The sequence below is a fragment of the Schistocerca serialis genome, chromosome 12 (genome assembly GCF_023864345.2).
Source record: "Schistocerca serialis cubense isolate TAMUIC-IGC-003099 chromosome 12, iqSchSeri2.2, whole genome shotgun sequence".
Taxonomy (NCBI): Eukaryota; Metazoa; Arthropoda; class Insecta; order Orthoptera; family Acrididae; genus Schistocerca; species Schistocerca serialis.
The window spans coordinates 32744227-32759200 of NC_064649.1; the positions used below are offsets into that span (position 1 = coordinate 32744227).

Consider the following 14974-nt stretch of genomic DNA (forward strand, 5'->3'; position numbering starts at 1 on the left):
TATTCCTCTGGGCGAATATTGTGTGTCAGACGTGTCTCCACACCTTTGGTGTCACAATCATGCAACTGGGAGAGGATCCTAAGCAAAATATTTTCAAATAAGAAATTATTGTCCCGAAATTGTCATTCCCTTTCCCGTTGCACTCGCAAATTTGGCGAGATTACATTCTTCTCATGCAACACTATTGAGGAAGTTTAGAGAAGCGTCATTTGCGCAGACTGCAGAACGATACTACTGCCTGCAGCACAAGTATCGCGTAGGAACAGTAAAGACAAAATAATAGAAATTATGGCTCCTGTGAAGGCACATACTCGGTATCTCTCCCACAGTCGTCAGAGGCATTTTTTCCGGTGTTTCCAGTAGATATACCACTGGTCATTAAAATTTCTACACCGAGAAGAAATGCAGATGATAAACGGGTATTCATTGGACAAATATATTTTACTAGAACTGACATGTGATTACATTTTCACGCAATTTGGGTGCATAGATCCTGAGAAATCAGTACCCAGAACAACCACCTCTGGCCGTAATAACGGCCTTGATACGCCTGGGCATTGAGTCAAACAGAGCTTGGATGGCGTGTACAGGTACAGCTGCCCGTGCAGGTTCAACACGATACCACAGTTCATCAAGAGCAGTGACTGGCGTATTGTGACGAGCCACTTGCTCGGCCACCATTGACCAGACGTTTTCGGTTGGTGAGAAATCTGGAGAATGTGTTGGCCAGGGCAGCAATCGAACATTTTCTGTATCCAGAAAGTCCCGCACAGGACCTGCAACATGCGGTCGTGCATTATCTTGCTGAAATGTAGGGTATCGCAGGGATCGAATGAAGGGTAGAGCCACGGGTCATAACACATCTGAAATGTAGCGTCCACTGTTCAAAGTGCTGTCAATGCGAACAAGAGGTGACCGAGACGTGTAACCAATGACACCCCGTACCATCACGCCGGCTGATACGCCAGTATGGCAATGACGAATAGACGCTTCCAATGTGCGTTCACCGCGAAGTCGCCAAACACGGATGCGACCATCGTGATGCTGTAAACAGAACCTGGATTCATCCAAAAAAATGACGTTTTGCCATATGTCCACCCAGGTTCGTCGTTGAGTACACCATCGCAGGCGCTCCTGTCTGTGATGCAGCGTCAAGGGTAACCGCAGCCACGGTCTCCGAGCCGATAGTCCACGCTGCTGCAAACGTCGTCGAACTGATCGTGCAGATGGTTGTTGTGTTGCAAACGTCCCATCTGTTGATTCAGGGATCGAGACATGGCTGCACGATCCGTTACAGCCATGCGGATAAGATGCCTGTCATCTCGACTGCTAGTGATACGAGGCCGTTGGGATCCAGCACGGCATTCCCTGTTACCCTCCTGAACCCACCGATTCCATATTCTGGTAACACTCATTGGATCTCGACCAACGCGAGCAGCAATGTCGCGATACGATAAACCGCAATCGCGATAGGCTACAATCCGATCTTTATCAAAGTCGGAAACGTGATGGTACGCATTTCTCCTCCTTACACGAGGCATCACAACAACGTTTCACCAGCCAACACCGGTCAACTCCTGTTTGTGTATGAGAAATCGGTTGGAAACTTTCCTCATGTCAGCACGTTGTAGGTGTCGCCACCGGCGCCAACCTTCTGTGAGTGCTGTGAAAAGTTAATCATTTTCATATCACAGCATCTTCTTCCTGTCGGTTAAATTTCGCGTCTGTAGCACGTCATCTTCGTGGTGAAGCAATTTTAATGGCCAGTAGTGTATTTGCTAATTCGGTTTTGCAAAGTGCAGGTGTTGTCAGCCCAAACAAATGCGATGATCACGTCCGTGATACGATGCCCAGTGTCGACGAAAGCGTCGGCTTGTTTGCCGATACCATCAAAATTATTCCGAAGCTCTGTTTTACATCCTCATTCGACAGTGCGGTGCAAAATTAGTCCAGTGCGATATTCGTTTTATCTACGTGCATTAACAGGGATAGTAAAACAGGAAGAATAACCAGTACTCCAGTAGTGACTGAGCAGGTCTGCTGCATGGGGGTAGAAGAGAGCGAGCAAGCCAGGGCAGTGCCACAGTACTGGTTATTCTTCCTGTTTTACTGTCCCTGTTAATGCATATACCGCGTGATCAAAAAGTCAGTATAAATTTGAAAACTTAATAAACCACGGAATAATGTAGATAGAGAGGTAAAAATTGATACACACGCTTGGAATGACATGGGGTTTTATTAGAACAAAAAACAAAAACAAAGTTCACAAAATGTCCGACAGATGGCGCTGGACAGCAAAACGTCAGTAACTGCGCATGACAATCGTGTATAAAAGGAGCTGTAATGAGCGAGAGAATCAGATACGCCAGCATTCCCAGCCTATTGACGTTACCTGAAACGGCCCTTTTAGTGAAGCTGTATTATCAGAATGGGGAATGTGCTAGTTCAGCGTTCGATCCTATCGCCATAGGAAGGGGATTCGAACGGGTAAAGGTCCGTTGACAAATGCAGCTGTGGCGAGAATGATTTCGAAGTTCGAAGCCACGGGTTGATTAGACGATAGACCCCGTAGTGGCCGATCGAGCACAAGGCGTAATGCTGCTGAGACAGTTCAGGAAGAAATGGAGACTGTAGCGGGTTCGTCTATGCACAGGGAAGTCAGCGCTCGTGCAGTCGCACGCCGCACCGGCATTCCATACACCAATGTTTGGTTGGCAGTTAGGTGTACCCTCCGATACTATCCGTACAAAATCCTGACGATTTAGTGAAGCGGAGGGCGTTTGCGGTGTACGCGTTTCAAAAGCTGGCGTAAGATGACGATTAGTTGGGTAACGTGTTGTGGACCGACGAAGCTCATTTCATGCCCCGAGGGTCTGTCAACGCCCACAACTGCAGAATTTGGGCTACCGAAAATCCTAGAACCGTCGTGGAAACTCCACTGCACGACGAGAAAGTCACGGCATGGGTTGGATTTACCACATCTACCGTTATCGGGCCTTTTTTCTTCGAGGAAATGCGTGATTCTGGTTTTGTAACTACTACCGTGACGGGTGAGAGGTAGGCCGATATGTTACAGAATCGCATCATCCCCAGCCTGGCTGATAAACACCCGCTGTAACGTACGATGTTTATGCAGGATGGCTCTTCACCCCATATTGCCAGACGCGTGAAATAACTCTTGCGCGCGTCGTTTGATGATGATCGTGTGCTCAGCCGCCAATTTCGTCATGCTTGGCCTCCCAGGTCCCCAGACCTCAGTCCGTACGATTATTGGCTTTGGGGTTACCTAAAGTCGCAAGTGTATCGTGATCGACCGACATCTCTAGGGATGCTGAAAGACAGCATCCGACGCCAATGCCTCACCATAACTCCGACATGCTTTACAGTGCTGTTCACAGCATCATTCCTCGACTACAGCTATTGTTGAGGAATGATGGTGGACATATTGAGCATTTCCTGTAAAGAACATCATCTTCGATTTGTCTTACTTTCTTATGCTAATTATTGCCATTCTGATCAGATGACGCGCCATCTGTCGAACACTTTTGAACTTTTTTATTTTTTCGGTTCTAATAAAATCCCATGTTATTCTAAGCATGCGTGTGAATTTGTACCTCTCTATCTACATTATTCCATTATTTATTCAGTTTTCAAATTTATACTGACTTTTTGATCACCTGGTAGATAAAACGAATATCGCGCAAAACTTATATGATAGATCTCTGTCGAATGGGTAAAATTTCGTGTTAAAAATAATTTTGTTTAGAATAGTAAACAAACCGAGGCTTTCCGTGCACATTAGGAGTCACATGAGTAATATTTGTTTGAGCTCACTCCAGCTGCACGTTGCAAAATCGAATTTGTAAATATCTGCCGAAACACCAGAGAAAATGCGTCTTACGAGTCTTAGGATGGACACCAGGTAGACAGTCGTCTTTCCCTAACGCCACTTGCGAATACTGGAACAGGAAACAGTACCAAATACCCTCCACAATGCAAGATACGGTGGGTTGCGGAGTATGTATATAGGTATAGACCGGTGACTTTCTGGCTCTCATGTGAGCGAAGCCCGAATTGGGTATCGCTTGATTCATCTATTCGGAATCCATGCTGGTTGCCATTGAGGGCCGGCCAGGGTGGCCTAGCGGCTCTAGGCGCTACAGTCTGAAACCGCGCTACTGCTACGTTCGCAGGTTCGAATCCTGCCTCGGGCACGGCTGTGTGTGATGTCCGTAGGTTAGTTAGGTTTAAGTAGTTCTAAGTTCTGGGGGACTGATGACCTAAGCTGTTAATCCCCATAGTGCTCAGAGCCATTTTGCCATTGAGGATACTGTATGACGGTTGTGTGGCGGTGCGGACCAGGAGTGAACGTCAGCCGCAGGCTCACCTCGTCCTCCCGATCCCCTTGGATGAGCTCCAGCAGGTCCCTCAGCTCTGCCTCGATCTCCGCCTCCAGCCGTCCAGAGCGGCGGCCGAAGCCGAAGTCCCGCATGTTCCTCAGGGTGAGGCGCCGCTGCTCCAGCCACTGCGGGCCCTCCGACAGGAAGATGCCTGCGAGAAGACAGAGGACGTATCACATCGTAAGAGCAAAGCCGTGGAGGCGGTCAGATGGTAATGATCTGGGTTTGGACCACAAATTCCACAGCTCCATATATATATATATATATATATATATATATATATACTGATATATACACTCCTGGAAATGGAAAAAAGAACACATTGACACCGGTGTGACCCACCATACTTGCTCCGGACACTGCGAGAGGGCTGTACAAGCAATGATCACACGCACGGCACAGCGGACACACCAGGAACCGCAGTGTTGGCCGTCGAATGGCGCTAGCTGCGCAGCATTTGTGCACCGCCGCCGTCAGTGTCAGCCAGTTTGCCGTGGCATACGGAGCTCCATCGCAGTCTTTAACACTGGTAGCATGCCGCGACAGCGTGGACGTGAACTGTATGTGCAGTTGACGGACTTTGAGCGAGGGCGTATAGTGGGCATGCGGGAGGCCGGGTGGACGTACCGCCGAATTGCTCAACACGTGGGGCGTGAGGTCTCCACAGTACATCGATGTTGTCGCCAGTGGTCGGCGGAAGGTGCACGTGCCCGTCGACTTGGGACCGGACCGCAGCGACGCACGGATGCACGCCAAGACCGTAGGATCCTACGCAGTGCCGTAGGGGACCGCACCGCCACTTCCCAGCAAATTAGGGACACTGTTGCTCCTGGGGTATCGGCGAGGACCATTCGCAACCGTCTCCATGAAGCTGGGCTACGGTCCCGCACACCGTTAGGCCGTCTTCCGCTCACGCCCCAACATCGTGCAGCCCGCCTCCAGTGGTGTCGCGACAGGCGTGAATGGAGGGACGAATGGAGACGTGTCGTCTTCAGCGATGAGAGTCGCTTCTGCCTTGGTGCCAATGATGGTCGTATGCGTGTTTGGCGCCGTGCAGGTGAGCGCCACAATCAGGACTGCATACGACCGAGGCACACAGGGCCAACACCCGGCATCATGGTGTGGGGAGCGATCTCCTACACTGGCCGTACAGTACTGGTGATCGTCGAGGGGACACTGAATAGTGCACGGTACATCCAAACCGTCATCGAACCCATCGTTCTACCATTCCTAGACCGGTAAGGGAACTTGCTGTTCCAACAGGACAATGCACGTCCGCATGTATCCTGTGCCACCCAACGTGGTCTAGAAGGTGTAAGTCAACTACCCTGGCCAGCAAGATCTCCAGATCTGTCCCCCATTGAGCATGTTTGGGACTGGATGAAGCGTCGTCTCACGCGGTCTGCACGTCCAGCACGAACGCTCGTCCAACTGAGGCGCCAGGTGGAAATGGCATGGCAAGCCGTTCCACAGGACTACATCCAGCATCTCCACGATCGTCTCCATGGGAGAATAGCAGCCTGCATTGCTGCGAAAGGTGGATATACACTGTACTAGTGCCGACATTGTGCATGCTCTGTTACCTGTGTCTATGTGCCTGTGGTTCTGTCAGTGTGATCATGTGATGTATCTGACCCCAGGAATGTGTCAATAAAGTTTCCCCTTCCTGGGACAATGAATTCACGGTGTTCTTATTTCAATTTCCAGGAGTGTATATATATATATATATATATATATATATATATATATATATATATATATATATATATACTATCAGTTTAATAAGTCACAGCTGCAACATACTAACGCGAATTCTTTACAGACGAATGGAAAAACTGGTAGAAGCGGACCTCGGGGAAGATCAGTTTGGATTCCGTAGGAATGTTGGAACACGTGAGGCAATACTAACCTTACGACTTATCTTAGAAGAAAGATTAAGAAAAGGCAAACCTACGTTTCTAGCATTTGTAGACTTAGAGAAAGCTTTTGACAACGTTAACTGGAATACTCTCTTTCAAATTCTGAAGGTGGCAGGGGTAAAATACAGGGAGCGAAAGGCTACTTACAATTTGTGCAGAAGCCAGATGGCAGTTACAAGAGTCGAGGGGCATCAAAGGGAAGCAGTGGTTGGGAAAGGAGTGAGACAGGGTTGTAGCCTCTCCCCAATGTTATTCAATCTGTATATTGAGCAAGCAGTAAAGGAAACCAAAGAAAAATTCGGAGTAGGTATTAAAATCCATGGAGAAGAAATAAAAACTTTGAGGTTCGCCGATGACATTGTAATTCTGTCAGAGACAGCAAAGGACTTGGAAGAGCAGTTGAACGGAGTGGACCGTGTCTTGAAAGGAGGATATAAGATGAACATCAACAGAAGCAAAACGAGGATAATGGAATGTAGTCAAATTAAATTGGGTGATGCTGAGGGGATTAGATTAGGAAATAAGACACTTAAAGTAGTAAAGGAGTTTTGCTATTTAGGGAGTAAAATAACTGATGATGGTCGAAGTAGAGAGGATATAAAATGTAGACTGGCAATGGCAAGGAAATCGTTTCTGAAGAAGATAAATTTGTTAACATCGAGTATAGATTTATGTGTCAGGAAGTCGTTTCTGAAAGTATTTGTATGGAGTGTAGCCATGTATGGAAGTGAAACATGGACGATAAATAGTTTGGACAAGAAGAGAATAGAAGCTTTCGAAATGTGGTGCTACAAAAGAATGCTGGAGATTAGATGGGTAGATCACATAACTAATGAGGAAGTATTGAATAGGATTGGGGAGAAGAGAAGTTTGTGGCACAACTTGACTAGAAGAAGGGATCGGTTGGTAGGACATGTTTTGAGGCATCAAGGGATCACAAATTTAGCATTGGAGGGCAGCGTGGAGGGTAAAAATCGTAGAGGGAGACCAAGAGATCAATACACTAAGCAGATTCAGAAGGATGTAGGTTGCAGTAGGTACTGGGAGATGAAGAAGCTTGCACAGGATAGAGTAGCATGGAGAGCTGCATCAAACCAGTCTCAGGACTGAAGACCACAACAACAACAACATATATATATATATATATATATATATATATATATATGGAGCTGTGGAACCTACAAATGTTATAGGTCCATTTAATAGCTCTTCTTGTGCTACATTGTCAGGAGTAAGAGTAAATGTATCCACAGTCTTGTAAACAGGCAATCTCGATCTTCTTGTAAGTCTTCTCACCCTGTACGGCATGTGCTGCTGCCTGCCTACAGGATGTACGTCACTGATAACATGGGCGCGGCAGGAAGTAGCGCGCTGATAATCTTACATGGCGGACCGGAAACTGAATTTTCCAGCGGATCGCGCTCTGTTCAAGTTCAAGTTCAAGGTCACCCGCCAATATGGCGGCGCACACAGGTGACGTGTTAATGCTAATGAAAGAGTTAAGAATTGGGTTAAGATTGATGGTGCACTAACAAAGTATATTAAAGTACAAGTAGATGTGACTGTATATTATCATCACGGAACAGGTATTTGGCCCGGTCACGATCAATGGACCACCCTATATATATATATATATATATATATATAAGTGGCTATCTAAACATCTTCAAAACATTTTAGGGTAAGGGCCACCCTATATATATATATATATATATATATATATATATATATATATATATATATAGGGTGGTCCATTGATCGTGACCGGTCCAAATACCTCACGAAATAAGCGTCAAACGAAAAAACTACAAAGAACGAAGGGGGAAACCAGATGGCGCTATGGTTGGCCCGCTAGATTGCGCTGCCATAGGTGAAACGGATATCAACTGCGTTTTTCTTTTTTTTTTTTCTATTTTTAATAGGGACCCCCATTCTTTATTACGAATTCGTACAGTACGTAAAGAAATATTAAAGTTTTAGTTGGACCACTTTTTACACTTCATCGCGTATTATCAATAATGTTCAGAACATTGGGTACATGATTTCCACGCATCACAGTGACGCCGTCCAGTTCCAACTTTGGCCACCAGTTGCCGTGATCAGTCATCATCATTCTTAGTCTAACACACCTGCCCAGTTGCAGTGCACTTGTTGACACATCAGCATGAGCTTGGACAGAGAGAGCAGGGCATAACTGATGAAGCTCTATTGTTCTTGTGGTCTTCAGCCCTTAGACTGGTTTGATGCAGCTCTCCATGCTACTCTATCCTGTGCAAGCCTCTTCATCTCCCAGTACCTGCTGCAGCCTACATCCTTCTGAATCTGCTTAGTATATTCTTCTCTTCGTCTCCCTCTACGATTTTTACCCTCCATGCTACCCTCCAGTACTAAATTGGTGATCCCTTGATGCCTCAGAACATGTCCTACCAATCGATCCCTTCTTCTAGTCAAGTTGTGCCACAAACTTCTCTTCTCCCCAATTCTATTCAATACCTCCTCCTTAGTTATGTGATCTACCCATCTAATCTCCAGCATTCTTCTGTAGCACCACATTTCGAAAGCTTCTATTTTCTTCTTAGCTAAACTATTTATCGTCCATGTTTCACTTCCATACATGGCTACACTCCATACAAATACTTTCAGAAACGACTTCCTGACACTTAAATCTATACTCGATGTTAACAAATTTCTCTTCTTCAGAAACGCTTTCCTTGCCATTGCCAGTCAACATTTTATCTACTTCGACCATCATCAGTTATTTTGCTCCCCAAATAGCAAAACTCCTTTACTACACTTAATTTCCTAATCTAATTCCCTCAGCATCACCCGACTTAATTCGACTATATTCCATTATCCTCGTTTTGCTTTTGTTCATGTTCATCTTATACCCTCCTTTCAAAACACTGTCCATTCCGTTCAACTGCTCTTCAAGTCCTTTGCTGTCTCTGACAGAATTACAATGTCATCGGCGAACCTCAGAGTTTTTATTTCGTCTCCATGGATTTTAATACCTACTCCGAAGTTTTCTTTCGTTTCCTTCACTGCTTGCTCAATATACAGATTGAATAACATCGGGGAGAGGCTACAACACTGTCTCACTCCGTTCCCAACCACTGCTTCCCTTTCATGTCCCTCGACTCTTGCAACTGCTATCTGGTTTCTGTACAAGCTGTAAATAGCCTTTCGCTCCCTGTATTTTATCCCTGCCACCTTTAGAATTTGAAAGAGGGTATTCCAGTCAACATTGTCAAAAGCTTTCTCTAAGTCTACAAATGCTAGAAACATATGTTTGTCTTTCCTTAATCTATTTTCGAAGATAAGTCATAGGGTCAGTATTGCCTCACGTGTTCCAGTATTTCTATGGAATCCAAACTGATCTTCCCCGAGGTCGACTTCTACCAGTTTTTCCATTCGTCTGTAAAGAATTCGCGTTAGTATTTTGCAGCTGTGACTTATTAAACTGATAGTTCGGTAATTTTCACATCTGTCAATACCTGCGTTCTTTGGGATTGGAATTATTATATTCTTTTTGAAGTCTGAGGGAATTTCGCCTGTTCCATACATCTTGCTCACCAGATGACAGAGTTTTGTCAGTACTGGCTCTCCCAAGGCTGTCAGTAGTTCTAATGGAATGTTGACTTCTCTGGGGACCTTGTTTCGACTCAGGTCTTTCAGTGCTCTGTCAAACTCTTTACACAGTATCATATCTCCCATTTCATCTTCATCTACCTCCTCTTCCATTTCCATAATATTGTCCTCAAGAACATCGCCCTTGTATAGACCCTCTATATACTCCTTCCACCTTTCTGCTTTCTCTTCTTTGCTTAGAACTGGGTTTCCATCTGAGCTCTTGATATTCATGCAAGTGGTTCTCTTTTCTCCAAAGGTCTCTTTAATTTTCCTGTGGGCGGTATCTATCTTACCCCTAGTGAGATAAGCCTCTACATCCTTACATTTGTCCTCTAGCCATCCCTGCTTAACAATTTGCACTTCCTGTCGATCTCATTTTTGAGACGTTTGTATTCCTTTTCGCCTGCTCCACTTGCTGCATTTTTGTATTTTCTCCTTTCATCAATTAAATTCAGTATCTCTTCTGTTACCCATGGATTTTTACTAGCCCCCGTCTTTTTACCTACTTGATCCTCTGCTGCCTTCACTATTTCGTTCCTCAATGCTACCCATTCTTCTTCTACTGTATTTCTTTCCCCCATTCCTGTCAATGCTCTATTATCAACCCAAGAGTAAGGCTTCAGCTGCACTTCGAGACTGTCGCTTGCTGAAAGGATTACAGAAGGGTTCTCTTTTCCACCTGCTGTGTGTAGCGTGATGAAGAAGTTCGAATCAATTGGAGAACTGTGCGTCAGTCCGGGACGAGGCCGACGACCGGTTGCACCACAGGTGGTTGACGAAATCGCTGTTCCTGTGGCAGACAACGCTGCGCGCAAATCCCGATCGTCATGCAGTGTGTGTGCTGTGTCACGACAGTTGAACATCCCGTGGTGCACTGTACGGAAGGTGCTTCGAAATATTCTGAAACGGTATCCGTACAAGATCCATATCGTACAGCAGCTTGCACCACAGGACGCATAACGGCGTGTCGACTTCGCTCTCCACTTTCTAGCGAGGATTGAAGTTGACGAGAGCTGGCCCTGGACCATCCTATGGACAGACGAAGCTCGTTTTTCTCTGACTGGTGAGGTGAATACACATAATTGCTGAGTGTGGGGATCTTCACCTCCAGTCACTGTGCATGAAGTTCCTCTGTATGGTTCATCATTGGCCCATTCTTTTTTGAACAGATTGGCGCTCGAGGAACAAAGACGTGGATAGTTATTACGATATGCTTCGCCAGCATGTCACACCCGTCCTACAGGAGAGAGACGCAATGAAAGACAGTTTTCGTGCACGATGGGGCCGCACCGCACATCGCTCGTGAAGTTCATGTGCTTCTCCAAAACACGTTTGGAGACGATCGACTTATCAGCCGGTCATTTCCAAATTCTTGGCCGGCACGATCACCTGAGCTCAATCCCTGCGATTTCTGGTTGTGGGGCTACCTGGAGGGCTGGATTTACCAGGGGAACATTCACACATGTGCTGATCTGAAGCGCAGCATATCAAGATGGGTAGCCAGCATACTTACGGACATGCTTCGCTCTGCTATGCTGAATGCAATCCTGCACTTTCAGACACTTCTGGACACTGATGGGCGCAATATTGAGCCCGTTTTGTAGCAGTAATGGTATTGGTATGTAATGGTATGATGTACTGTAGCAGGACATTAAAAGTGTTTCAATTGAATTGATTCTGCATTAGTTTTCTTCCCCATGTCCTTGCTACCAAGTTTGGTCCTAGTACGGTAGTTAGTTTCCATGTTACAACGTGTTAAACAGCGAAAGTTTAATTATAACCATGCGGTATAATGCGTATCAGGGGTCTCCAAACTACGGCCTGTGAACGCCATCAATCCGTCTCGTGGTAACGGGTCAGACACACATGATATCCGGCCTGCTGTAACTTTTTTTTAAAATTACAGATAAAGCTTGCTTATCGAGCACCTCCCATAACAAGTGATTCGCACAACGAGAAGAACAAAGCAGGTCGTAGGTTCTGTTCCAAAAATGAACAGCATGGAGACAGAAGTGATGACACTTTCTGCAGGACCTGACCGTCGTTTTGCAGGACAATGCTCAAGCACGTACAGTCAAGCTGTTAGTAGATTTGTTTCACTGGTGGGGCCGCTAAGTGCTGTACCACCTACTGCACTCCCCTGACTTACGCCCTCGTGAGTTCAACTCGATTTCTAAACTGAAGGAAACACTTCACGGCATTCGCTTCAGAACTGCTACAAATTCGTTGGTCAATAGCCTGTGGCACTCTGTCAACACAACTGGCACCGCTAAGAGTATCCTACGAATTCCACATCACTGGCAACGGGTTATACACAATGCTGGTGACTACTTTGAAAGTCAGTAAAACTTTGAAACAAGTATTATTTTGTACGAGCTGTAAATAAATAGTTGCCCCTTATTGAAGTTCCAACCCTCGAATCTCAATCACTGTCTAGTCCTGAAACGAAAATTATCGCGTAATTGAACACTGAACTTAGTTGGTACGATGAACTATACTTTGTCCAACTTTTCTTCTACCGTACAAGCAGTGACCGCAGGGACGAAGAGGTTACCACTATTGCCGCCGAGTGGCGAGGAATGTGCGGTTGGAAGATATCCTGCTCACACTACATTATAACCACTTTGCTGTGATGTTAATGACGTATGGAGGTAGCAAGGATTTGTGAAAGTGCATTACAACGACCTTCACAAGTGGTATTTGCGCTGGTAAGTCGAAGCAGTATGACCACCCGCTTAAAAGTTTGTTTATGCGTCTTTAGAACGAAATACATCACTGATCCTGCGTATAACGAATCCGACAGTTTATTGGTAGGTTTTTGAAGGTCATGTAATTCGCGCAAATAAGGGACCGCTATTTTGAGTACGCTCTTATGGCGCCTGACAGCAAGCCAGATGGGTTCCACAGGATTTACATCAGGCGAGTTTGATAGCCGAGACATCAACGTGAGTTCACTATTACGCTCTTCAACATGGACGACTGTACTGCTGAAAGATGACATCGCCGTCGGGGAAGACATCAAGCATGAAGGGATGTGGGTAGTTCGCAACCGTCAGCGTGTCTTCGGTTACTACGACAGGTACCATGCAAACACAGAGAATGTCTTCCATAATATAACACTGCTCCCTCCAGCCTGCATCTGTAGCACGCTGTACGTTTCGAACCGCCGTTTACCTCGATGACGGAGACGATCATCGACCTAGTGCAGCAAAAATGTGGTTCACTCAAAGAGCAGACACGTTTCCACTGATCGACGGTCCAATCCCGATGGTCCCGTGCCTATTGAAGTAGTAATTGATGATGTCGTTGGGTCAACATGTGAACACATTGGGTGGCTTGCTGTGAAGCTCCATGTTCGACAGTGTAAAATGAACGGTGTGCTCCAAAACAATTGTGTGTGCACTAGCATTGCGCTCTTTTGGCAGATATGCCACAGATCACAATCTATCCCACTTTACAGGGCACACAAGATTCCGGCCGCCACGTTCTGTGAAGAGTCGTGGACTTCCAGCCATATAGCGCCTAACTGTAGTTTCACTGTCCTTCTACCTCTTTCTGCAGACGCTCACGACAGTATCACGTGAACATTCGACCAGCTTCGCCCTTTTTGAGACACTCGTTCACAGGCTCTGCGGAATAATAATCTGTCCTTTATCAATGACGCTTATCTCAGTGGATTTCCCCATCCGCAGCCCATATCTTGGCTAGGGTGATCCCCCACCCATGTCCGCTCTGCTTACATACTATTGCTACCATATCACATGTCGCCAACTCCATCAGGCGGCATGCAACGTCGCATTGGCAGTAGTCACAATGTTTTGGCTTATCAGTCTTGGGTTGGGTTGTTTTTGGGGGAAGAGACCCAACAGCGAGGTCATTGGTCTCATCGGATTAGGGAAGGATGAGAAAGGAAGTCGGCCATGCCCTTTCAAAGGAACCATCCCGGCATTTGCCTGGAGCGATTTAGGGAAATCACGGAAAACCGAATTCAGGATGGCCGGATTTAACCGTCGTCCTCCCAAATGCGAGTCCAGTGTGCAAACCACTGCGCCACCTCGCTCGGTGCTTATCAGTGTATTTGTGGCAATGTACTCGTATATGACATGAAATTAAGGCCACTGCTCAAGGTCAAACAAAGAGCAGGTCACTGCATAACAACTTCTGCAGTACCACTGTGTCAATTTGTAAAGACTGGCAGCAGTGGTAAGCGTCAAGAAAACTTCTGTACTGTACTGAGGAGTTCCCAACAGTACTAGAGCATCAAATTCCAAGAAAGACTACAGCTATGTCTTGGGCCTTTGGACTTATTTTGAACAGCCAGTGTGGCCCTTACCCTAAAATGTTTTGAAGATGTTTAGAGAGCCACTTGTATGAATATCAAGAGCTCAGATGGAAACCCAGTTCTAAGCAAAGAAGGGAAAGCAGAAAGGTGGAAGGAGTATATAGAGGGTATATACAAAGGTGATGTACTTGATGACAATATTATGGAAATGGAAGAGGATGTAGATGCAGATGAAATGGCATATACAATACTGCGTGAGGAGTTTCACAGAGCACTGAAAGGCCTTAGTCGAAACAAGGCCCCGGGAGTGGACAACATTGCATTAGAATTGCTGACGGCCTTGGGAGAGCCAGTCCTGATAAAACTCTACCATCTGGTGAGCAAGATGTATGAGACAGGCTAAATACCCTCAGACTTCAAGAAGAATATAATAATTCCAATCCCAAAGAAACCAGGTGTTGACAGATGTCAAAATTACCGAACTATCAGTTTAGTAAGTCACAGCTGCAAAATACTAACGCGAATTCTTTACAGACGAATGGAAAAACTGGTAGAAGCTGACCTCGGGGAAGATCAGTTTGGATTCCATAGAACTATTGCAACACGTGAGGCATTACTGACCCTATGACTTATCTTAGAAGAAAGATTAAGGAAAGGCAAACCAACGTTTCTAGCATTTGTAGGCTTAGAGAAAGCTTTTGACAATGTTGACTGGAATAATCTCTTTCAAATTCTAAAGGTGG

The 14974-nt window shown here is 45.8% G+C and overlaps 1 protein-coding gene across 1 annotated transcript in view; it reads right to left on the reverse strand.

The window, feature by feature from the left end:
• The window catches only part of LOC126428415 (probable cytochrome P450 304a1), a 117908-nt gene that overhangs the window by 70059 nt on the left and 32875 nt on the right, over positions 1 to 14974 (reverse strand). The window contains exon 3 of the mRNA XM_050090341.1: positions 4388 to 4551. Coding sequence (XP_049946298.1) covers positions 4388 to 4551 — 164 coding nt within the window. The remainder of the gene's footprint in view (positions 1 to 4387; positions 4552 to 14974) is intronic.